General features: G+C 47.0%; 1 protein-coding gene across 2 annotated transcripts in view; it reads left to right on the top strand.

Moving 5' to 3' along the window:
- LOC311105085 (tetraspanin-17) overlaps positions 1-25,634 on the top strand; it is a 51,748-nt gene that overhangs the window by 12,524 nt on the left and 13,590 nt on the right. For both annotated transcript variants that reach the window (XR_014610212.1, XM_084147078.1), the window contains exons 2-6: positions 12,602-12,652; positions 14,439-14,585; positions 17,502-17,672; positions 18,544-18,669; positions 18,831-18,878. Coding sequence is in view for 1 of the 2 variants with exons in the window: in XM_084147078.1 (XP_084003204.1) it covers positions 12,602-12,652; positions 14,439-14,585; positions 17,502-17,672; positions 18,544-18,669; positions 18,831-18,878 (543 nt within the window). In the remaining variant the exon portion in view is untranslated. The remainder of the gene's footprint in view (positions 1-12,601; positions 12,653-14,438; positions 14,586-17,501; positions 17,673-18,543; positions 18,670-18,830; positions 18,879-25,634) is intronic.

Here is a 25,634-nt window from a genome sequence, read left to right as displayed (position 1 = left end):
GGTGGGGTCGCATAACACCTAGCTATCTAGCTCAGCGATTCTCAGCTGGTGGGGTCGCATAACACCTAGCTATCTAGCTCAGCGATTCTCAGCTGGTGGGGTCGCATAACACCTAGCTATCTAGCTCAGCGATTCTCAGCTGGTGGGGTCGCATAACACCTAGCTATCTAGCTCAGCGATTCTCAGCTGGTGGGGTCGCATAACACCTAGCTATCTAGCTCAGCGATTCTCAGCTGGTGGGGTCGCATAACACCTAGCTATCTAGCTCAGCGATTCTCAGCTGGTGGGGTCGCATAACACCTAGCTATCTAGCTCAGCGATTCTCAGCTGGTGGGGTCGCATAACACCTAGCTATCTAGCTCAGCGATTCTCAGCTGGTGGGGTCGCATAACACCTAGCTATCTAGCTCAGCGATTCTCAGCTGGTGGGGTCGCATAACACCTAGCTATCTAGCTCAGCGATTCTCAGCTGGTGGGGTCGCATAACACCTAGCTATCTAGCTCAGCGATTCTCAGCTGGTGGGGTCGCATAACACCTAGCTATCTAGCTCAGCGATTCTCAGCTGGTGGGGTCGCATAACACCTAGCTATCTAGCTCAGCGATTCTCAGCTGGTGGGGTCGCATAACACCTAGCTATCTAGCTCAGCGATTCTCAGCTGGTGGGGTCGCATAACACCTAGCTATCTAGCTCAGCGATTCTCAGCTGGTGGGGTCGCATAACACCTAGCTATCTAGCTCAGCGATTCTCAGCTGGTGGGGTCGCATAACACCTAGCTATCTAGCTCAGCGATTCTCAGCTGGTGGGGTCGCATAACACCTAGCTATCTAGCTCAGCGATTCTCAGCTGGTGGGGTCGCATAACACCTAGCTATCTAGCTCAGCGATTCTCAGCTGGTGGGGTCGCATAACACCTAGCTATCTAGCTCAGCGATTCTCAGCTGGTGGGGTCGCATAACACCTAGCTATCTAGCTCAGCGATTCTCAGCTGGTGGGGTCGCATAACACCTAGCTATCTAGCTCAGCGATTCTCAGCTGGTGGGGTCGCATAACACCTAGCTATCTAGCTCAGCGATTCTCAGCTGGTGGGGTCGCATAACACCTAGCTATCTAGCTCAGCGATTCTCAGCTGGTGGGGTCGCATAACACCTAGCTATCTAGCTCAGCGATTCTCAGCTGGTGGGGTCGCATAACACCTAGCTATCTAGCTCAGCGATTCTCAGCTGGTGGGGTCGCATAACACCTAGCTATCTAGCTCAGCGATTCTCAGCTGGTGGGGTCGCATAACACCTAGCTATCTAGCTCAGCGATTCTCAGCTGGTGGGGTCGCATAACACCTAGCTATCTAGCTCAGCGATTCTCAGCTGGTGGGTCGCATAACACCTAGCTATCTAGCTCAGCGATTCTCAGCTGGTGGGGTCGCATAACACCTAGCTATCTAGCTCAGCGATTCTCAGCTGGTGGGGTCGCATAACACCTAGCTATCTAGCTCAGCGATTCTCAGCTGGTGGGGTCGCTACCCACATTTGGTTTGGAGTGGGTCGCGGGTGTCTGAGTAAAAATATAACATTTGTTTTAATGAAAAACTACTCCAGTCTGAACTTAAACAACTTCAACCAGATAGAAAGTGTGTAGAAATTATAATGGATTTACATTTGTAAATAATTTAATCTCTGAACAAATTTTCTTTAATCACAACCATTTTATTATTGACAACGAAAGAGGTGAGAATGTTGTTCCCTTGTTATGTAATTGCCACATTTACTATCAATATAGCATAAAAAAAATTTCCCCCCTCCAGATTGTATTTTGGGTCCCGAGGCAAAACCAGTTGAGAGCCACTAATCTAGCTAGTAAACATAATTAGCTGTCTCTTCTCCTCGTCGTAATTAATCGCCTTTTACACTCCAGTTGTTTGGGAACCATACAGGGTTGTAATTACCAGATGGTTAAGAAGATGGAGGCTTATCAGAGTTGCTGAGAAGGCTGGACGCTATCTGGTCTCCACTGTAACATTATGCAACTCTGTTAATATCTGGTCTCCACTGTAACATTATGCAACTCTGTTAATATCTGGTCTCCACTGTAACATTATGCAACTCTGTTAATATCTGGTCTCCACTGTAACATTATGCAACTCTGTTAATATCTGGTCTCCACTGTAACATTATAAAACTCTGTTAATATCTGGTCTCCACTGTAACATTATGCAACTCTGTTAATATCTGGTCTCCACTGTAACATTATGCAACTCTGTTAATATCTGGTCTCCACTGTAACATTATAAAACTCTGTTAATATCTGGTCTCCACTGTAACATGATAAAACTCTGTTAATATCTGGTCTCCACTGTAACATGATAAAACTCTGTTAATATCTGGTCTCCACTGTAACATGATAAAACTCTGTTAATATCTGGTCTCCACTGTAACATGATAAAACTCTGTTAATATCTGGTCTCCACTGTAACATTATAAAACTCTGTTCATATCTAAATGTAGGCTAGTCCTTGTGAAAGGCAGTTGTGTGCCTTTTTGTTGCACCACAGAGACCACATCAGCTCATTTGATAGATCCCTGCATTGATTACACAGAATGGGATGTGGTGAATCTTGTTACCAGAACCAAGCTATCGGTGACATATCATCAGCAGAGTATATCACCATTGAATGAGGAGGCTTTTGAGAGGTCGTTCATTCATCTGTTGTGTGGAATAGGCCCCCCCCCCCTTTCTCTAGCTTATTTATAGCGCTGAGCTGAGCGTGGACTGACAGTGTAGCCTGGGGTTAAGGTTGGGCGAGCTGTGGTTAACACACTCACAGTCTGAGGCTCAGGTTAACAGGATCACATGGATTAAGGAGGGCTTTTCCCCTATAATCCTGCTGTTCACATGGAGATAGGATGGAATCCCTAGCCGCAGTATGATTATCACACATACAACCAAACAGGAGAGGCAGAGGGAGAGCGGGGGGAGAGAGAGGAGATGAGGAAGAGAGATGGAGACCGAGAAAGAAAGAGCAGTTGAGTGAGCGTCTCTATCTCTCTAATCCCACTGGATTAGTTTGATGGGACTACGCTAACCTCTGATCTCCAACTAATACCTTACCTGCACTCTCACTCTGTTGTACTCCCCAGTCACAGCCAGGTCCCAGGGGCGTCCGTATAGGATTTATAGGCCCAACAGAAATGACTGTAAAATAGCCTACCTTTTTAGGTAGCAATACAGTGGGGGAAAAAAAAGTATTTAGTCAGCCACCAATTGTGCAAGTTCTCCCACTTAAAAAGATGAGAGAGGCCTGTAATTTTCATCATAGGTACACGTCAACTATGACAGACAAAAGGAGATTTTTTTTCTCCAGAAAATCACATTGTAGGATTTTTAATGAATTTATTTGCAAATTATGGTGGAAAATAAGTATTTGGTCAATAACAAAAGTTTCTCAATACTCTGTTATATACCCTTTGTTGGCAATGTTTTCTGTAAGTCTTCACAAGGTTTTCACACACTTTTGCTGGTATTTTGGCCCATTCCTCCATGCAGATCTCCTCTAGAGCAGTGATGTTTTGGGGCTGTCGCTGGGCAACACGGACTTTCAACTCCCTCCAAAGATTTTCTATGGGGTTGAGATCTGGAGACTGGCTAGGCCACTCCAGGACCTTGAAATGCTTCTTACGAAGCCACTCCTTCGTTGCCCGGGCGGTGTGTTTGGGATCATTGTCATGCTGAAAGACCCAGCCACGTTTCATCTTCAATGCCCTTGCTGATGGAAGGAGGTTTTCACTCAATCTCACGATACATGGCCCCATTCATTCTTTCCTTTACACGGATCAGTCGTCCTGGTCCCTTTGCAGAAAAACAGCCCCAAAGCATGATGTTTCCACCCCAATGCTTCACAGTAGGTATGGTGTTCTTTGGATGCAACTCAGCATTCTTTGTCCTCCAAACACGACGAGTTTAGTTTTTACCAAAAAGTTCTATTTTGGTTTCATCTGACCATATGACATTCTCCCAATCCTCTTCTGGATCATCCAAATGCACTCTAGCAAACTTCAGACGGGCCTGGACATGTACTGGCTTAAGCAGGGGGACATGTCTGGCACTGCAGGATTTGAGTCCCTGGCGGCGTAGTGTGTTACTGATGGTAGGCTTTGTTACTTTGGTCCCAGCTCTCTGCAGGTCATTCACTAGGTCCCCCCGTGTGGTTCTGGGATTTTAGCTCACCGTTCTTGTGATCATTTTGACCCCACGGGGTGGGATCTTGCGTGGAGCCCCAGATCGAGGGAGATTATCAGTGGTCTTGTATGTCTTCCATTTCCTAATAATTGCTCCCACAGTTGATTTCTTCAAACCAAGCTGCTTACCTATTGCAGATTCAGTCTTCCCAGCCTGGTGCAGGTCTACAATTTTGTTTCTGGTGTCCTTTGACAGCTCTTTGGTCTTGGCCATAGTGGAGTTTGGAGTGTGACTGTTTGAGGTTGTGGACAGGTGTCTTTTATACTGATAACAAGTTCAAACAGGTGCGATTAATACAGGTAACGAGTGGAGGACAGAGGGGCCTCTTAAAGAAGAAGTTACAGGTCTGTGAGAGCCAGAAATCTTGCTTGTTTGTAGGTGACCAAATACTTATTTTCCACCATAATTTGCAAATAAATTCATTACAAATCCTACAATGTGATTTTCTGGATAAAAAAATTCTCAATTTGTCTGTCATAGTTGACGTGTACCTATGATGAAAATTACAGGCCTCTCTCATCTTTTTAAGTGGGAGAACTTGCACAATTGGTGGCTGACTAAATACTTTTTTCCCCCACTGTATATACAACAGGCAATCAACCTAATTATCTAAAATACGATGGGGGTCATGGCTGCCTGCTCACCTGACAGATTAAACCTAATTTAATCTAGTAGATTATTTGCAAAAGGTTTACAACAATAATGTATTGTTCAGTGTTTAGTGTTTTTATCAATGCTAACACTAGTTAGCGTTGGCTCGTGAAACTGCCTGTAACTGCCTTCATACACAGAGACATAAAAATTGTATCTACTTCGGGGATGTAGATAAAGTGACACATTCCCCAAGTATCCCTTTAAAACAGTTAAAAGTCTGAACAACCCCTCCCTCTCTCTCTCTCAGCCTCTCTCTCTCTCTCTCTCTGCCTCTGTCTCTCTGCCTCTCTCACTCTCTCTGCCTCTCTCTCAATCTCTATCTCTCTGCCTCTCTTTGCCTCTCTCTCACTCCCTCTCTCTGCCTCTCTCTCTCTCTGCCTCTCTCTCTCTGCCTCTCTCTCTGCCTCTCTCTCTCTGCCTCTCTCTCTCTCTCTCTGCCTCTCTCTCTCGCTCTGCCTCTCTCTCTGCCTCTCTCTCTTGCTCTGCCTCTCTCTCTTGCTCTGCCTCTCTCGCTCTGCCTCTCTCTGCCTCTCTCTCTCTCTCTCTCTCTGCCTCTCTCTCTCTGCCTCTCTCTCTCTGCCTCTCTCGCTCTGCCTCTCTCTCTCTGCCTCTCTCTTGCTCTGCCTCTCTCGCTCTGCCTCTCTCTGCCTCTCTCTCTCTGCCTCTCTCTCTCTGCCTCTCTCTCTGCCTCTCTCTCTCTCTGCGTGCCTCTCTCTCTCTCTGCCTCTCTCTCTCTCTGATCTCTCTCTCTCTGCTACTCTCTCTGCCTCTCTCTCTCTCTCTCTGCCTCTCTTGCTCTGCCTCTCTATGCCTCTCTCTGCCTCTCTCTATGCCTCTCTCTGCCTCGCTCTCTCTCTCTGCCTCTCTCTCACTCTGCCTCTCTCTCACTGCATCCTTCTCTCTCTCTCTCTGCCTCTCTCTCTCTCTCTCTCTGTGCCTGCCTCTCTCTCTGCCTCTCTCGCTGCCTGTCTTTCTCTCTGCCTCTCTCTCTGTCTCTGTCTCTCTCTCTGCCTCTCTCTCTGTCTCTGTCTCTCTGTCTCTCTGTCTCTCACTCTCTCGCTCTCTCTGTCTCTGTCTCTCTCGCTCTCTCTCTCTGTCTCTCTCTGTCTCTCTCTCTCTCTCTCTCTGTCTCGCTCTCTCTCTCTCTCTCTCTCTCCTTTCTCTCTCTCTGTCTCTCTCTCTCCTTCCTCTCTCTCTCTCCTTTGTCTCTCCTTCCTCTCCCTCTTTCTCTCTCCTTCCTCTCCCCCCCCCCCCCCCCCCTCTCTCTCTCTCTCTCTCTCTCTCTCTCTCTCTGCCTCTCTCTCTCTCTCTCTCTGCCTCTCTCTCTCTCTGCCTCTCTCTCTCTGCCTCTCTCTCTCTCTCTCTGCCTCTCTCTCTCCTTCCTCTCTCTCTCTCTCTGCCTCTCTCTCTCTCTCTCTCTCTGCGTCTCTCTCTCCTTTCTCTCTCTCTCTCTCTCTCTCTGCCTCTCTCTCTCTCTCTCTCTCTGCCTCTCTCTCTCTCGGCCTCTCTCTCTCTCTCTCTCTCTCTCTCTCTCTCTCTCTCTCTCTCTCTCTCTCTTCTCTTTCCAGTTAATGTCATCTCTCCCAGCTCTTACTGACATCTACCCATGAGCCTCCTCTCTTTCCATTTATTGTAACCAGCATCCTCACCCACTGAGCACCGACACCGGACATCCATGGATGTTGAAATTTGATCAGTCCACTCTGGCCTTGATTTCAACGTCCACAGACAGAATGGACAGGACCAAAATCTGAACCTATCGTAGACGTATGTTTCAACAAGTTTGGAAAGTACAGTACTTTACAGTACAGTGAGTAGAGTACAAAACAGTACTACAATACTCTACGGTACTGACCTCTACCCTACTCTGCGGTGCGGTACTGACCTCTACTCTGCGGTACTGACCTCTACCCTACTCTGCAGTGCGGTACTGACCTCTACCCTACTCTGCAGTGCGGTACTGACCTCTACTCTGCGGTACTGACCTCTACCCTACTCTGCGGTGCGGTACTGACCTCTACCCTACTCTGCGGTGCGGTACTGACCTCTATCCTACTCTGCAGTGCGGTACTGACCTCTACTCTGCGGTACCCTGCTGTACTGCACTGTACTCTAGTGTGATGTGCTGCACTGTAATCTCCAAGGAGAATGTCATTCATATCCGTAATTCTGCAATTCCGTGTAGTACAGCTCAGGGACCCCTTGTTGTAATTCCGTTACTGTAATTGCAGAGGGAATATGAGTTCCTGATTAAGTGCTCTCTGCTTTAAATTATGAATATCCTCTCTCTCCGTTCCTCCCGCCATCCTGTCCCTCTCTTTGTCTACCTGTGTGTGATTGAAAGGGTGATATGTTGCATACTGAAAGGCAAATGGCATTGGTGTGAACTCAACTGTCATTCTCTTTTTGAGATGGTTTCTAATTTCTCTCTCATGAGGAGGGAGGTTAATGAAAGTAAAGGTAGACTTATCAATTACAGTAGTTATAGTATTTCTACTGATATCAATTTTTTTAATGGATTATTAAGTGTTTAAAACGTGAAATGATGTTACCTATGGGAAATCTCTGCCTCTCTCTCCTTCCTCTCTCTCTCTCTCCTTTATCCTCTCTCCTTCCTCTCTCTCTGCCTCTCTCCTTCCTCTCTCTCTCCCTCCCTCTCTCTCTCTCTCTCCTCTCTCTGCCTCTCTCTCTCTCCTTCCTCTCTCTCTCTCTCTCCTTCCTCTCTCTCTCTGCCTCTCTCTCTCTCTCTCTCTCTCTCTCTCTCTCTCTCTCTCTCTCTCTCTCTCTTTCCTTCCTCTCTTTCCTTCCTCTCTCTCTCTCCCTCCTCTCTCTCTCCCTCCCGCTCTCTCTCTCCTTCCTCTCTCTCTCCTTCCTCTCTCTCTTTTCTTCCTCTCTCTCTCCTTCCTCTCTCTCTCTCCCTCCCTCTCTCTCTCTTTCCTCTCTCTCTCTCTCCTTCCTCTCTCTCTCTCCTTTCTCCTCTCTCCTTCCTCTCTCTCTGCCTCTCTCCTCCCTCTCTCTCTCCTCTCTCTGCCTCTCTCTCTCTCCTTCCTTTCTCTCTCTCCTTCCTCTCTCTCTCGCTCCTTTCTCCTCTCTCCTTCCCCCCCACTCTGCCTCTCTCCTTCCTCTCTCTCTCTCTCTCCTTCCTCTCTCTCTCTCCTTTCTCCTATCTCCTTCCTCTCTCTCTCTCTCTCCTTTCTCTCTCTCTCTCTCCTTTCACTCTCTCTCTCCTTTCTCTCTCTCTCTCTCCTTTATCTCTCTCTCTCTCTCTCTCTCTCTCTCCTTTCTCTCTCTCTCTTTCTCTCTCTATCGCTCTCTCTCTCTCTGCCTCTCTCTCTTTCCTTCCTCTCTCTCTCCTTCCTCTCTCTCCCTCCCTATCTCTCTCTCTCCCTCTCTCCCTCTCTCTCTCTCTCTCTCTCTCTGCCTCTCTCCTTCCTCTCTCTCTCTCTCCTTCCTCTCTCTTTCCTTCCTCTCTCTCTCTCCTTCCTCTCTCTTTCATTCCTCTCTCTCTCCTCTCTCTCTCTCTCCTCTCTCTCCTTCCTCTCTCTCTCTGTCTCTCTCGCTCTCGCTCGCTCTCTCTCTCTGTCTGTCTCTGTCTCTCTCTCTCCTTCCTCTCTCTCTCCCTCCCTCTCTCTCTCTCCTCTCTCTGCCTCTCTCTTTCTCTCCTTCCTTTCTCCTCCCTCCTTCCTCTATCTCTCTGCCTCTCTCCTTCCTCTCTCTCTCTCCTTTCTCTCTCTCTCTCTCCTTTCTCCTCCTTTCTCTCTCTCTCTCTCTCTCCTTTCTCCTCTCTCCTTCCTCTCTCTCTCTGCCTCTCTCTCTCTCTCTCTCTCTCTCCTTTCTCTCTCTCTCTCCTTTCTCTCTCTCTGTCTCTCTCTGCCTCTCTCCTTCCTCTCTCTCCCTCCCTCTCTCTCTCTCTTTTCTCCTCTCCTTCCTCTCTCTCTCTCTCTCCTTCCGCATCTCTCTCTCCTTTCTCCTCTCTCCTTCCGCTCTCTCTCTGCCTCTCTCTGCCTCTCTCCTTTCTCTCTCACTCTCTCTCTCCTTTCTCTGTCTCTCTCTCTCTCTCTTTTCTCCTCTCTCCCTCTGCCTCTCTCCTTCCTCTCTCTCTCTCTCTCTCCTTCCTCTCTCTCTCTCTCCTTTCTCCTTCCTCTCTCTCTCTGCCTCTCTCCTTCCTCTCTCTCGCTCTCCTTCCTCTCTCTCTCTCTCCTTTCTCCTTCCTCTCTCTCTCTGCCTCTCTCCTTCCTCTCTCTCTCTGTCTCTCTCGCTCTCTCTCTCTGTCTGTCTCTCTCTCCTTCCTCTCTCTTTCCTTCCTCTCTCTCTCTCCCTCTCTCTCTCTCTCTCTCTCTCTCTCTCTCTCCTTTATCCTATCTCCTCCCTCTCTCTCTCTGCCTCTCTCTCTCTCTCTGTCTCTATCTCTCTCTCTCCTTCCTCTCTCTCTGCCTCTGTCCTTTCTCTCTCTCTCCTTTCTCTCTCTCTCTCCTTCCTCTCTCTCTCTGCCTCTCTCCTTCCTCTCTCTCTCTACCTCCCTCTCTCTCTCTCTCTCTCTCTCTCTCCTCTCTCTGCCTCTCTCTTTCTCTCCTTCCTTTCTCTCTCTCTCTCCTTCCTCTCTCTCTCTGTCTCTCTCGCTCTCTCTCGCTCTCTCTCTCTGTCTGTCTCTGTCTCTCTCTCTCCTTCCTCTCTCTCCTTCCTCTCTCTCTCCCTCCTCTCTCTCTCTCTCTCCTTTCTCTCTCTCTCTCATTTCTCTCTCTCTCTCTCCTTTCTCTCTCTCTCTCTCCTTCCTCTCTCTCTCTCTCTCTCTCCTTCCTCTCTCTCTCTCTCCTTCCTCTCTCGCTCTCTCCTCTCTCCTCTCTCCTTCCTCTCTCTCTCTGCCTCTCTCCTTCCTCTCTCTCTGCATCTCTCCTTCCTCTCTCTCTCCTTTCTCTCTCTCTCTCCTTCCTCTCTCTCTGCCTCTCTCCTTCCTCTCTCTCTCTCTCCCTCTGCCTCTCTCTTTCTCTCCTTCCTTTCTCTCTCTCCTTCCTCTCTCTCTGCCTCTCTCCCTCCTCTCTCTCTGCCTCTCTCTACTTTCTCTCTCTCTCCTTCCTCTCTCTCTCTGCCTCTCTCCTTCCTCTCTCGCTCTCCCTCTCCTTCCTCTCTCTCTCTCTCCTTCCTCTCTCTCTGCCTCTCTCTCCTTTCTCTCTCTGCCTTTCTCCTTCCTCTCTCTCTCTCCCTCCCTCTCTCTCTCGCTTTCTCTCTCCTTTCTCTGTCTCTGTCTCTCTCTCCTTCCTCTCTCTCTCTCCGTTCTCCTCTCTCCTTCCTCTCTCCTTCCTCTCTCTCTCTCTCCTTTCTCTCTCTCTCTCTCCTTCCTCTCTCTCTCCTTTCTCCTCTCTCCTTCCTCTCTCTCTCTCTTCCTCTCTCTATCTATCTCTCTCTCTCTCCTTTCTCTCTCTCTCTCTCTCTCTCTCCTTTCTCTCTCTCTCTCTCGCTCGCTCTCGCTCTCGCTCTCTCTCTCGCTCTCTCTCTCGTTCTCTCTCTCTTCTCTCTCTCTCTCCTTTCTCTCTCTCTCTCTCCTTTCTCTCTCTCTCCTTTCTCTCTCTCTCTCTCCCTCCCTCTCTCTCTCCTTCCTCTCTCTCCTTTCTCCTCTCTCCTTCCTCTCTCTCTCTCTCTCTTCCTCTCTCCTTCCTCTCTCTATCTATCTCTCTCTCTCTCGCTCGCTCTCGCTCTCTCTCTTCTCTCTCTCTCTCCTTTCTCTCTCTCTCTCTCTCCTTTCTCTCTCCTTTCTCTCTCTCTCTCTCCCTCCCTCTCTCTCTCTCTCTCCTTCCTCTCTCTCTCCTTTCTCCTCTCTCCTTCCTCTCTCTCTCTCTCTCTGTCTGTCTCTGTCTCTCTCTCTCCAGTTAATGTCACCTCTCCCAGCTCTTACTGACACCTACCCATGAGCCTCCTCTCTTTCCATTTACTGTAACCAGCATCCTCACCCACTGAGCACCGACTGACACCAGACAACAATGGATGTTGAAAAGTAGTTGACATTTCCGGACTGGACCAAATCTGAACCAATCATAGACGTCTATGTTTCACAAGTTTGCACAGTACAGTAGAGCACTGTCCAGTACTGTACAGTAGAATAGAGTAGAGTCTAGTTCAGTATAGTCCAGTCCAGTCCTGTACATTAGAATAGAGTCTAGTTCAGTATAGTACAGTCCAGTCCTGTACAGTAGAATAGAGTAGAGTCTAGTTCAGTATAGTCCAGTCCTGTACAGTAGAATAGAGTAGAGTCTAGTTCAGTATAGTCCAGTAGAATAGAGTAGAGTCTAGTTCAGTATAGTACAGTCCTATACAGTAGAATAGAGTAGAGTCTAGTTCAGTATAGTCCAGTCCTGTACAGTAGAATAGAGTAGAGTCTAGTTCAGTATAGTCCAGTCCTGTACAGTAGAATAGAGTAGAGTCTAGTTCAGTATAGTCCAGTCCTGTACAGTAGAATAGAGTAGAGTCTAGTTCAGTATAGTCCAGTCCTGTACATTAGAATAGAGTAGAGTCTAGTTCAGTATAGTCCAGTCCTATAGAGTGGAGTCTAGTTCAGGACAGTACTCAGTAGAATAGAGTAGAGTCTAGTTCAGGACAGTACTCACTACACTATAAAGTACTGTACTGTACAGGGCTTGACATTAACTTTTGTAGTATGACAGAATTTTGTTTACCTGTCCAGCCCCCCCCTCCCCCCAAAAATAAAAAAATAAGATGTAACTCCATGGGCCAAAAAGGTGATTGAAGGTGAGGTTATTGTGAACTGGAAACATCTAGGAACAACAACGGCTCAGCCGCAAAATGGTAGGCCACACAAGCTCACAGAACGGGACCGCCAAGTGCTGAAGCGCGTAGAGAGTAAAAATCGTTTGTCCTCGGTTGCAACACTCCCTACCGAGTTCCAAACTTCCTCTGGAAGCAACATCGGCACAAGAACTGTTCGTCGGGAGCTTCAGGAAATGGGTTTCCATGGCCGAGCAGCCGCACACAAGCCTAAGATCACCATGCGTAATGCCAAGTGTCGGCTGGAGTGGTGTAAAGCTCGCCGCCATTGGACTCTGGAGCAGTGGCAACACGTTCTCTGGAGTGATGAATCACACTTCACCATCTGACAGTCCAACGGACACCAGGAGAACGCTACCTACCCAGCATACAATGACATTCTAGACGATTCTGTGCTTCCAACTTTGTGGAAACTGTTTGGGGAAGGTCCTTTCCTGTTTCAGCATGACAATGTCCCCGTGCACAAAGCGAGGTCCATACAGAAATGGTTTTGCGGAAGAACTTGACTGGCCTGCACAGAGCCCTGACCTCAACCCAATCGAACCCCTTTGGGATGAAATCGAACACCGACTGCGAGGCAGGCCTAATCGCCCAACATAAGTGCCCGACCTCACTAATGCTCTTGTGGCTGAATGGAAGCAAGTCCCCGCAGCAATGTTCCCACATCTAGTGGAAAGCCTTCCCAGAACAGTGGAGGCTGTTATAGCAGCAAAGGGGGGGACCAACTCCATATTAATGCCCATGATTTTGGAATGAGATGTTCGACGAACAGGTGTCCACATACTCATGATCATGTGGTGTATGTGTGTGCTGAGTCAGTTTAGTTTAATGGAATATGCGTATTGTATGTCATTTGGATAAAAGCGTCTGCTAAATGACATATTATATTATTATTATTATATTATTATCAAACCTTCTGTTTCTGTGTTTTATTCCCCAGTTACTAGGAGCAGCCTTCCTGACCATAGGGCTGTGGGCGTGGGCCGAGAAGGTAAGAAACACATTATTTTGCTATTCAAATAATATCATGACATCTTTTCGGATATCTGGATAGTCGAATCTTAAGCTTTGTTGCACAATTAACGGTCAAATACACCGAATTTCAAACAGTTAGTAATAATCTAATGAAATCAAGGTAGAACAGTTGAACTGTTATGAATACACCCTCTTGTCCGTCTCCAACTGTATGAACAACATCGCCTTTTCACTTTGTTTAGATGTTGAAATCAAGTGGCCTACCTGGATAAGAAGACGCTTATTTCTTAGAATGAGAACGAGTTGCCAATTCCTCATATAAACGAGTGTCTTTCATGCTCATTACAACAGACTAGACCGCTAGCACATAACGGTCTGGCTAAACTGCAGACAACAGACTAGACCGCTAGCACATAACGGTCTGGCTAAACTGCTAGCACATAACGGTCTGGCTAGACCGCTAGCACATAACGGTCTGGCTAGACCGCTAGCACACAACGTTCTGGCTAAACTGCAGACAACAGACTAGACCGCTAGCACATAACGGTCTGGCTAGACCGCTAGCACACAACGGTCTGGCTAGACCGCTAGCACATAACGGTCTGGCTAGACCGCTAGCACACAACGGTCTGGCTAGACCGCTAGCACACAACGGTCTGGCTAGACCGCTAGCACATAACGGTCTGGCTAGACCGCTAGCACACAACGGTCTGGCTAAACTGCAGACAACAGACTAGACCGCTAGCACACAACGGTCTGGCTAAACTGCAGACAACAGACTAGACCGCTAGCACACAACGGTCTGGCTAAACTGCAGACAACAGACTAGACCGCTAGCACACAACGGTCTGGCTAAACTGCAGACAACAGACTAGACCGCTAGCACATAACGGTCTGGCTAGACCGCTAGCACACAACGGTCTGGCTAAACTGCAGACAACAGACTAGACCGCTAGCACATAACAGTCTGGCTAAAATGCTGCTAGCGGTACGTGGTACTGCAATGCCGTGTGCGACAGAAACTGAGCATGGATTTTCCACAATCATGTTCATTGATACTGCTGTCTTTAGTAGGGTCTGCTCTGTTCTATATTTTGGGAGTTCAGACATAAAAAGGGTATCGCTACAATGGTTAACTTCTCTATGTCAGTAAAATAACATCTCCATGTGTTTCGGTGTCCATATGACCCATTTATTTTGGACCAAACCTCAAATGCAAACAGCGAGTTTAAACTGCTTGTTGTCAGAGAGGAAGAAGTTATCTTTCGTCTTTGTTGTGAGTGGCAGGGGGAGGGGCTTGGTGTCTGTGAGTGGCAGGGGGAGGGGCTTGGTGTCTGTGAGTGGCAGGGGGAGGGGCTTGTTGTCTGTGAGTGGGAAGGTGCACAGAAGGAGCGAAGGAGACGAGACCAAAAAGACAAACGCTCATAAAAACTGAAATAAATAAAAACCTTAATTCTTGCGATACAGGCATTTGGAACATTGCGCTAAAACTTACATTTGAATGAATCTAATTAATTTGATATATCGCCCAGCCCTAGCAGGCTGTTAGGGGAAGCAGGGGGAGGGCTGCCTCTCTGGCTGTCTGTCAGTGTTTATTGTCCTGGAAGGGAATGCAGTGGGGAATGCCTAAAGTCTCTCTCCCTGCAAGGTGTGTTGTTGTATTGGGTTTTAACAACACCGCTTTCTTACAGAACTATCACCAACATTTCTTTCTTATTACTTTTTGGTCTTACGCTTTCAGTGGTCAAAAAAACATGTCTATATATCTGTAAAAAAATAAAATTGGTCCTGCTGTCCTTCAGGGGGTGCTCTCCAACATGGCGTCCATAACAGACCTGGGAGGCTTCGACCCTGTGTGGCTGTTCATTGTAGTGGGAGGAGTCATGTTCATCCTGGGATTCGCTGGCTGCATCGGAGCGCTACGGGAAAACACCTTGCTGCTCAAATTTGTGAGTTTGAAATCCGTTTATACTGTTAATGGAATATGTTTTATTCCTCCTTAGAGAGTTCAACTCTTTCTTTCTTATATAGGCCTACTTAGTTTAATCTCTCTGTGGATGGTAAGGCTCTCTGTGGATGGTAAGGCTCTCTGTGGATGGTAAGGCTCTCTGTGGATGGTAAGGCTCTCTGTGGTTGGTAAGGCTCTCTGTGGATGGTAAGGCTCTCTGTGGATGGTAAGGCTCTCTGTGGATGGTAAGGCTCTCTGTGGATGGTAAGGCTCTCTGTGGATGGTAAGGCTCTCTGTGGATGGTAATGCTCTCTGTGGATGGTAAGGCTGTGGCCTTGGACGATAACATGTTGAACCTCATGGTTCATCTCATTTCTACCTTCAGCTCTGCTATCCACACCTTTTGGGTGTGCAGTTCACTACTCACACCTTGGTTCACACCTTTTAGGTCTTCATTTAGGTGTTATGTAGAGGAGGGAAGCAGGGAAGGATGGAGGGAGGGATGGAGGTACATGTTAGATTGATTCACAAAAATAACTCTAGCTTCGTTTGATCTGAAAGTTGAGGTCATTCATAGCAATTGGCTACTTACCGTAAATTAACACGTAGGATTGGTATTGATCTAGATGGGAAATAAGTAACCACTGGTTTATAAAAGCCTGAAACATCCATTACTAAGCATGTTCTCTAAACATCTTGATTCAGAGAAGTTATGTCAGGTTCAACTTTGACAATTGTGTCTGAGTGACTTGGACAAACTGGGTCTCATAGCCAGCTGTCCCTCTGTGGCCATTACCTCCACTACTCTGTCCATTAGCTCCAGGAGAGAGAGAAGAGATGGCTCCTGGCTGGCCAGCCTACAGAACAGGAGAGACAAGAGATGGCTCCTGGCTGGATCTACAGTGCTACAGAGCTGATTTTTGGTCTGTGAGAGACTGTATGACCCTCTAGGCATTTAACATAACCTGCTTTTTCCTCAACGTTTACAGTAAATGGATGATATAATGAAACACAAGAGGCCTGGGGCATCTCAACGCTGCTCCCAGTCAGCCAGTCAGCCAGTCAGTCAGTCCTGGGGCATCTCAACGCTGCTCCCAGCCAGTCAGCCAGTCAGTCAGTCCTGGGGTATCTCAACGCTGCTCCCAGCCAGTCAGTCAGTCAGTCAGTCAGTCCTGGGGCATCTCAACGCTGCTCCCAGCCAGTCAGCCAGTCAGCCAGTCCTGGGGCATCTCAACGCTGCTCCCAGCCAGTCAGTCAGTCAGTCAGTCCTGGGGTATCTCAACACTGCTCCCAGCCAGTCAGCCAGTCAGCCAGTCCTGGGGCATCTCAACGCTGCTCCCAGCCAGTCAGCCAGTCAGTCAGTCCTGGGGTATCTCAACACTGCTCTGAGTCAGTGAGTAAGCCATTCAGTCAGTGAGTAAGCCATTCAGTCAGTGAGTAAGCCATTCAGTCAGTGAGTAAGCCATTCAGTCAGTGAGTAAGCCATTCAGTCAGTGAGTAAGCCATTCAGTCAGTGAGTAAGCCATTCAGTCAGTGAGTAAGCCATTCAGTCAGTGAGTAAGCCATTCAGTCAGTGAGTAAGCCATTCAGTCAGTGAGTAAGCCATTCAGTCAGTGAGTAAGCCATTCAGTCAGCGAGTAAGCCATTCAGTCAGTGAGTAAGCCATTCAGTCAGTGAGCCATTCAGCCAGTCAGTCAGTGAGCCAGTCAGTCAGTGAGCCAGTCAGTCAGTGAGCCAGTCAGTCAGTGAGGCAGTCAGTCAGTAAGCCAGTCAGTCAGTGAGCCAGTCAGCCAGTGAGCCAGTCAGTCAGTGAGCCAGTCGGTGAGTCAGTCGGGGAGTCAGCCAGTCAGTCAGCCATTCAGTCAGTGAGCCAGTCAGCCAGTCAGCCAGTCAGTCAGTGAGCCAGTCGGTGAGTCAGCCAGTCAGTCAGCCATTCAGTCAGTGAGCCAGTCAGCCAGTGAGCCAGTCAGCCAGTGAGTGCCAGCCAGTCAGTCAGTCGGGGAGTCAGCCAGTCAGTCAGTCAGGCTATAAATTTACCTATTTCCGGGACAACATAGCTAATACAGTATTATAGAGATGCTGTTTTAGTTTACAGACATGGCCAGAACAGCACTGTAGAGGTGAAATGTGCGTATGTCCTATTTTCTCACATGTTCTAATGTTCTCTCTCTGTGTTCTAGTTCTCAGTGTTCCTGGGTCTGATCTTCTTCTTGGAGCTGACAGCAGGCATCATGTTCTAATGTTCTCTCTCTGTGTTCTAGTTCTCAGTGTTCCTGGGTCTGATCTTCTTCTTAGAGCTGACAGCAGGCATCATGTTCTAATGTTCGCTCTCTGTGTTCTAGTTCTCAGTGTTCCTGGGTCTGATCTTCTTCTTAGAGCTGACAGCAGGCATCATGTTCTAATGTTCTCTCTCTGTGTTCTAGTTCTCAGTGTTCCTGGGTCTGATCTTCTTCTTAGAGCTGACAGCAGGCATCATGTTCTAATGTTCTCTCTCTGTGTTCTAGTTCTCAGTGTTCCTGGGTCTGATCTTCTTCTTAGAGCTGACAGCAGGCATCATGTTCTAATGTTCTCTCTCTGTGTTCTAGTTCTCAGTGTTCCTGGGTCTGATCTTCTTCTTGGAGCTGACAGCAGGCATCATGTTCTAATGTTCTCTCTCTGTGTTCTAGTTCTCTGTGTTCCTGGGTCTGATCTTCTTCTTAGAGCTGACAGCAGGCATCATGTTCTAATGTTCTCTCTCTGTGTTCTAGTTCTCAGTGTTCCTGGGTCTGATCTTCTTCTTGGAGCTGACAGCAGGCATCATGTTCTAATGTTCTCTCTCTGTGTTCTAATTCTCAGTGTTCCTGGGTCTGATCTTCTTCTTGGAGCTGAGAGCAGGCATCATGTTCTAATGTTCTAATGTTCTCTCTCTGTGTTCTAGTTCTCAGTGTTCCTGGGTCTGATCTTCTTCTTGGAGCTGACAGCAGGCATCCTGACCTTTGTGTTTAAAGACTGGATCAAAGACCAGCTCAACTTCTTCATCAACAACAACGTCAAGGCCTACCGCGACGACATCGACCTGCAGAACCTCATAGACTTCACACAGGAATATGTCAGTTGTACTAGATGTTATAGAGTTAACAGGAATATGTCAGTTGTACTAGATGTTATAGAGTTAACAGGAATATGTCAGTTGTACTGATGTTATAGAGTTAACAGGAATATGTCAGTAGTACTAGATGTTATAGAGTTAACAGGAATATGTCAGTTGTACTAGATGTTATAGAGTTAACAGGAATATGTCAGTTGTACTGATGTTATAGAGTTAACAGGAATATGTCAGTAGTACTAGATGTTATAGAGTTAACAGGAATATGTCAGTTGTACTAGATGTTAGTTAACAGGAATATGTCAGTTGTACTAGATGTTAGTTAACAGGAATATGTCAGTAGTACTAGATGTTATAGAGTTAACAGGAATATGTCAGTTGTACTAGATGTTATAGAGTTAACAGGAATATGTCAGTTGTACTAGATGTTATAGAGTTAACAGGAATATGTCAGTAGTACTAGATGTTATAGAGTTAACAGGAATATGTCAGTTGTACTAGATGTTATAGAGTTAACAGGATTATGTCAGTTGTACTAGATGTTATAGAGTTAACACAGGAATATGTCAGTTCTACTAGATGTTAGAGTTAACACAGGAAAATGTCAGTAGTACTAGATGTTATAGAGTTAACAGGATTATGTGACAGGACAAGTGATAGGTGAAACTGTACTGGACAGGCAACATGTCTTGTACCTTTTGCTGTACTGGACTGTACAGGCAGACAGCGCCTTAACCTTGATTGGATTACTGTACAAATGCTGAAGCCAACCAGAGCCTGCCTCTTTATCATAGCAGACTTGGTTGTACTAAGACTTTATAAAGACTCATAGGTGCTCATAACGTGTAATAAAACCTTATTATGTGTGTTCTAGTGGTCGTGCTGTGGGGCCCACGGTCCCAATGACTGGAACCTGAATATCTACTTCAACTGCACTGAGTTTAACCCCAGTAGAGAGCGCTGTGGAGTCCCCTTCTCCTGTTGTGTCAAAGACCCTGCCGTAAGATGCCTTCCTGTGCTGTAGAACTACGTTATAAAACCTCAGACGTAGACCGTGTTGTAAGACTTTATTCAGACATTAACCATACATATTCTAGAGACCCTGCTGGAAGACCCACATTCTTCTGTTCTCATGATAGTTTTGCTTTCATTCGTTTTCAGGAAGATGTCCTTAACACCCAGTGTGGCTACGACATGAGGCTTCAAGGGGTTGGTATTTCTCTATGTGTTTTGCCATCAGACCCAATCAGTCCTTAATACCTTGCTGGCCATTATCCAGAGACGGAGAGAGGCGGCTGACATTTCAGCCTTCCTTCTGAACATCTAGCCAGGCATGGAAGTAAGGGGTTAAGTAGCTAGCTAGCTAGTGTTCAGGCTGCTCTCCTCCTCTCTTCCTTAATAACAGTGGGTTTTTCTTACAGTGCTGATTTAGACTCCAGTTATAGCCCTGGGAAGCATCACAGCACTACGCTCTATAATTGGGGATTCAGTGGGTTATGCCTCCCTTGTGCGTGCATGTGTGCGTGTGCGTGTGTGTGTGTGTGCGTGTGCGTGCGCGCACTCTCACTCTCAATACAGCTCTCAACCAGAGCACTGTTGCTATGCCTACTGTTATGTAGCCAAGGCCCAAATGGCTGACTATTTGCTGCCATTTTGTTAGTTTTCCCTACTGTGTACAGGCTTGTAGGCTTTGCTGTGAAAGTCTATTGAAACAAGCTGTGAGTTTGTTTGTGGAGTGTTTCGGGAGGGGGGGGGGGGTGGAGCAAGAAAATAGCAGAGATCATCTAAGAAAACACAAACTGAAATGGCTCTAGGGGAAGTTCGCTGTCACCATCGGAAACATTTCATTTCATTGGATGCCCAGGGATTCCGTTACCTCCCATTGGTGGGAGAGTTGGTTTCCAGGTTTTAGCTTTGGAACAAGGGAGTCCTTGGTGGAGTTTCTCTGTAGAGAGACAAAGACGAGCTCTGTGGGGGAGAACCTTTTGTTGCTGGAGCTCAACAGCTTGTGCTTCAGTAGACTTATATGGGAACAGAATAAAAGACAGCTTAACACAGTACACACACAGCTTCATCCACAGTATTCACACACAGCTTCATCCACAGTATTCACACACAGCTTCTACCCCAGTATTCACACACAGCTTCATCCCCAGTACACACACAGCTTCATCCACAGTATTCACACACAGCTTCATCCCCAGTATACACACGCAGCTTCATCCCCAGTATTCACACACAGCTTCATCCACAGTATACACACAGCTTCATCCCCAGTACACACACAGCTTCATCCCCAGTATATACACACAGCTTCATCCCCAGTATACACACAGCTTCATCCCCAGTATACACACAGATTCATCCCCAGTATACACACACAGCTTCATCCCCAGTATTCACACACAGCTTCATCCCCAGTATTCACACACAGCTTCATCCCCAGTACACACACAGCTTCATCCCCAGTATATACACACAGCTTCATCCCCAGTATACACACAGCTTCATCCCCAGTATTCACACACAGCTTCATCCCCAGTACACACACAGCTTCATCCCCAGTACACACACAGCTTCATCCCCAGTACACACACAGCTTCATCCCCAGTATTCACACACAGCTTCATCCCCAGTATACACACACAGCTTCATCCCCAGTATACACACACAGCTTCATCCCCAGTATACACACACAGCTTCATCCCCAGTATACACACACAGCTTCATCCCCAGTATACACACAGCTTCATCCCCAGTATATACACACAGCTTCACCCCCAGTATTCACACACAGCTTCATCCCCAGTATTCACACACAGCTTCATCCCCAGTATATACACACAGCTTCATCCCCAGTATACACACAGCTTCACCCCCAGTATTCACACACAGCTTCATCCCCAGTATTCACACACAGCTTCATCCCCAGTATACACACAGCTTCATCCCCAGTACACACACACAGCTTCATCCCCAGTATTCACACACAGCTTCATCCCCAGTATATACACACAGCTTCATCCCCAGTATTCACACACAGCTTCATCCCCAGTATTCACACACAGCTTCATCCCCAGTATATACACACAGCTTCATCCACAGTATACACACAGCTTCATCCCCAGTACACACACACAGCTTCATCCACAGTATTCACACACAGCTTCATCCACAGTACACACACAGCTTCATCCACAGTACACACACACAGCTTCATCCCCAGTACACACACAGCTTCATCCCCAGTATACACACACAGCTTCATCCCCAGTATACACACGCAGCTTCATCCCCAGTACACACACAGCTTCATCCCCAGTATACACACACAGCTTCATCCCCAGTACACACACAGCTTCATCCCCAGTATTCACACACAGCTTCATCCCCAGTATATACACACAGCTTCATCCACAGTATATACACACAGCTTCATCCACAGTACACACACAGCTTCATCCCCAGTATACACACACAGCTTCATCCCCAGTACACACACAGCTTCATCCCCAGTATTCACACACAGCTTCATCCCCAGTATTCACACACAGCTTCATCCCCAGTATATACACACAGCTTCATCCCCAGTACACACACAGCTTCATCCACAGTACACACACAGCTTCATCCCCAGTACACACACAGCTTCATCCCCAGTATACACACACAGCTTCATCCCCAGTATACACACACAGCTTCATCCCCAGTATACACACAGCTTCATCCCCAGTATACACACACAGCTTCATCCCCAGTATACACACACAGCTTCATCCCCAGTACACACACAGCTTCATCCCCAGTATTCACACACAGCTTCATCCCCAGTACACACACAGCTTCATCCCCAGTATATACACACAGCTTCATCCCCAGTATACACACACAGCTTCATCCCCAGTATACACACACAGCTTCATCCACAGTACACACACAGCTTCATCCCCAGTACACACACAGCTTCATCCCCAGTACACACACAGCTTCATCCCCAGTATACACACACAGCTTCATCCCCAGTATACACACAGCTTCATCCACAGTACACACACAGCTTCATCCACAGTACACACACAGCTTCATCCCCAGTACACACACAGCTTCATCCCCAGTATACACACACAGCTTCATCCCCAGTATTCACACACAGCTTCATCCCCAGTATTCACACACAGCTTCATCCCCAGTACACACACAGCTTCATCCCCAGTATACACACACAGCTTCATCCCCAGTATTCACACACAGCTTCATCCCCAGTACACACACAGCTTCATCCCCAGTACACACACACAGCTTCATCCCCAGTATTCACACACAGCTTCATCCCCAGTACACACACACACCTTCATCCCCAGTATTCACACACAGCTTCATCCCCAGTACACACACAGCTTCATCCCCAGTATACACACACAGCTTCATCCCCAGTATTCACACACAGCTTCATCCCCAGTACACACACACAGCTTCATCCCCAGTATTCACACACAGCTTCATCCCCAGTACACACACAGCTTCATCCACAGTACACACACAGCTTCATCCCCAGTATACACACACAGCTTCATCCCCAGTACACACACAGCTTCATCCCCAGTACACACACAGCTTCATCCCCAGTATTCACACGCAGCTTCATCCACAGTATACACACGCAGCTTCATCCACAGTATACACACAGCTTCATCCCCAGTACACACACAGCTTCATCCCCAGTATTCACACAGCTTCATCCCCAGTACACACACAGCTTCATCCCCAGTATACACACACAGCTTCATCCCCAGTATACACACACAGCTTCATCCCCAGTACACACACATCTTCATCCACAATATACACACAGCTTCATCCCCAGTACACACACAGCTTCATCCCCAGTATACACACAGCTTCATCCCCAGTATACACACACAGCTTCATCCACAGTACACACACAGCTTCATCCCCAGTATACACACACAGCTTCATCCCCAGTATATACACAGCTTCATCCACAATATTCACACACACAGCTTCATCCCCAGTATTCACACACAGCTTCATCCCCAGTATTCACACACAGCTTCATCCACAATATTCACACACACAGCTTCATCCACAGTACACACACACACAGCTTCATCCCCAGTATACACACAGCTTCATCCCCAGTATACACACAGCTTCATCCCCAGTATACACACACAGCTTCATCCACAGTACACACACAGCTTCATCCCCAGTATACACACACAGCTTCATCCACAGTATACACACACAGCTTCATCCACAGTATTCACACACAGCTTCATCCCCAGTATTCACACACAGCTTCATCCCCAGTATACACACACAGCTTCATCCCCAGTATACACACACAGCTTCATCCCCAGTATATACACACAGCTTCATCCCCAGTACACACACACAGCTTCATCCCCAGTATACACACACAGCTTCATCCACAGTATTCACACACAGCTTCATCCCCAGTATTCACACACAGCTTCATCCCCAGTATACACACACAGCTTCATCCCCAGTATATACACACAGCTTCATCCCCAGTATTCACACACATCTTCATCCCCAGTATTCACACACAGCTTCATCCACAGTATACACACACAGCTTCATCCACAATATTCACACACACAGCTTCATCCCCAGTACACACACAGCTTCATCCCCAGTATACACACACAGCTTCATCCCCAGTATTCACACACAGCTTCATCCCCAGTATTCACACACAGCTTCATCCCCAGTATACACACACAGCTTCATCCCCAGTATACACACACAGCTTCATCCCCAGTATTCACACACAGCTTCATCCCCAGTATTCACACACAGCTTCATCCCCAGTATACACACACAGCTTCATCCCCAGTATTCACACACAGCTTCATCCCCAGTATTCACACACAGCTTCATCCCCAGTACACACACAGCTTCATCCCCAGTACACACACAGCTTCATCCCCAGTACACACACAGCTTCATCCCCAGTATACACACACAGCTTCATCCCCAGTATACACACACAGCTTCATCCCCAGTATACACACACAGCTTCATCCCCAGTACACACACAGCTTCATCCCCAGTATTCACACACAGCTTCTACCCCAGTATACACACACAGCTTCATCCACAGTATTCACACACAGCTTCATCCCCAGTATTCACACACAGCTTCATCCCCAGTATTCACACACAGCTTCATCCCCAGTATTCACACGCAGCTTCATCCCCAGTACACACACAGCTTCATCCCCAGTATTCACACACAGCTTCATCCCCAGTATACACACACAGCTTCATCCCCAGTATTCACACACAGCTTCATCCCCAGTATACACACAGCTTCATCCCCAGTATACACACACAGCTTCATCCCCAGTATACACACACAGCTTCATCCCCAGTATATACACACATCTTCATCCCCAGTATACACACACAGCTTCATCCCCAGTATACACACACAGCTTCATCCCCAGTATACACACACAGCTTCATCCCCAGTACACACACAGCTTCATCCCCAGTATACACACACAGCTTCATCCCCAGTACACACACAGCTTCATCCCCAGTATTCACACACAGCTTCATCCCCAGTACACACACAGCTTCATCCCCAGTACACACACAGCTTCATCCCCAGTATACACACACAGCTTCATCCCCAGTATTCACACACAGCTTCATCCCCAGTATTCACACACAGCTTCATCCCCAGTACACACACAGCTTCATCCACAGTATATACACACAGCTTCATCCCCAGTATTCACACACAGCTTCATCCCCAGTACACACACAGCTTCATCCACAGTATATACACACAGCTTCATCCCCAGTATTCACACACAGCTTCATCCCCAGTATACACACACAGCTTCATCCCCAGTATACACACGCAGCTTCATCCACAGTACACACACAGCTTCATCCCCAGTATACACACGCAGCTTCATCCCCAGTATACACACAGCTTCATCCCCAGTATACACACGCAGCTTCATCCACAGTACACACACAGCTTCATCCCCAGTATACACACGCAGCTTCATCCCCAGTATACACACAGCTTCATCCCCAGTATACACACAGCTTCATTCACAGTACACACACGCTAGGGCTGTCCCCGACCAACAAAAATCTTGGTCGACATAGTGTCGTCTGTTCTTTTTCCATATATAGACACAGCCGTCTGATGCTTTAAGCGAACTGTAAGATGAAATAATTAAGACACACGTATGACTAGAGGGAGTCCGACCTCAATTTTTTGTGCCAGGCCGGGCTCAGACTTGCTGCGCTTTGTTAAAAAAATTACAGCGAGTGACTGTAACTAACAGTATGGAAGTATGAAGGTAGTTTTGTGCCTAGCCAAAAAAGTGGTTAAATATGTGTAGTAAAATATATATATATATATATATCACCTAAATATAGGACAAACTCTTTAAAACCTTTGTCGTCGTGAATTACTTTTTGACTGTCTTTTTTTTGGCAATAATGAATGTGTTATTCAATGTGTTTCTCACGGCTATAGTAGTAAAGGCCAAATTCTATATTTTATAAAAATCATTACTTCATATTTTTTTTTAAATACTTAAAATAGTTCCTAAAATTCTAAATAAAATAGCTAAATGATCTAACTTAGTCTCTCTATTAAACTGTCAACATTTCCTCCTCTTTCCAAGGGTGGTTTGATGCTCCGGCAGCTAGTTGGTCAGCTAGCCTATAGGCTATGGCACTTGATATGTGGACTTTATTTTATAAAATGCATGTTTTCATTGCTTGCTAGTGAATAAATATGTCTTCTTAAAAAAAAAAGGTTGGATGTGTCTGACTTCATGAATTATTCAACAGCAGTTGACAAGGTGTGTCTGACTTCATGAATTATTCAACAGCAGTTGACAAGGTGTGTCTGACTTCATGAATTATTCAACAGCAGTTGACAAGGTG

The sequence above is a fragment of the Coregonus lavaretus genome (genome assembly GCF_964263955.1).
Source record: "Coregonus lavaretus genome assembly, chromosome: 29".
NCBI lineage: Eukaryota > Metazoa > Chordata > Actinopteri > Salmoniformes > Salmonidae > Coregonus > Coregonus lavaretus.
This window is presented reverse-complemented; position numbering and strand designations above follow the sequence as displayed.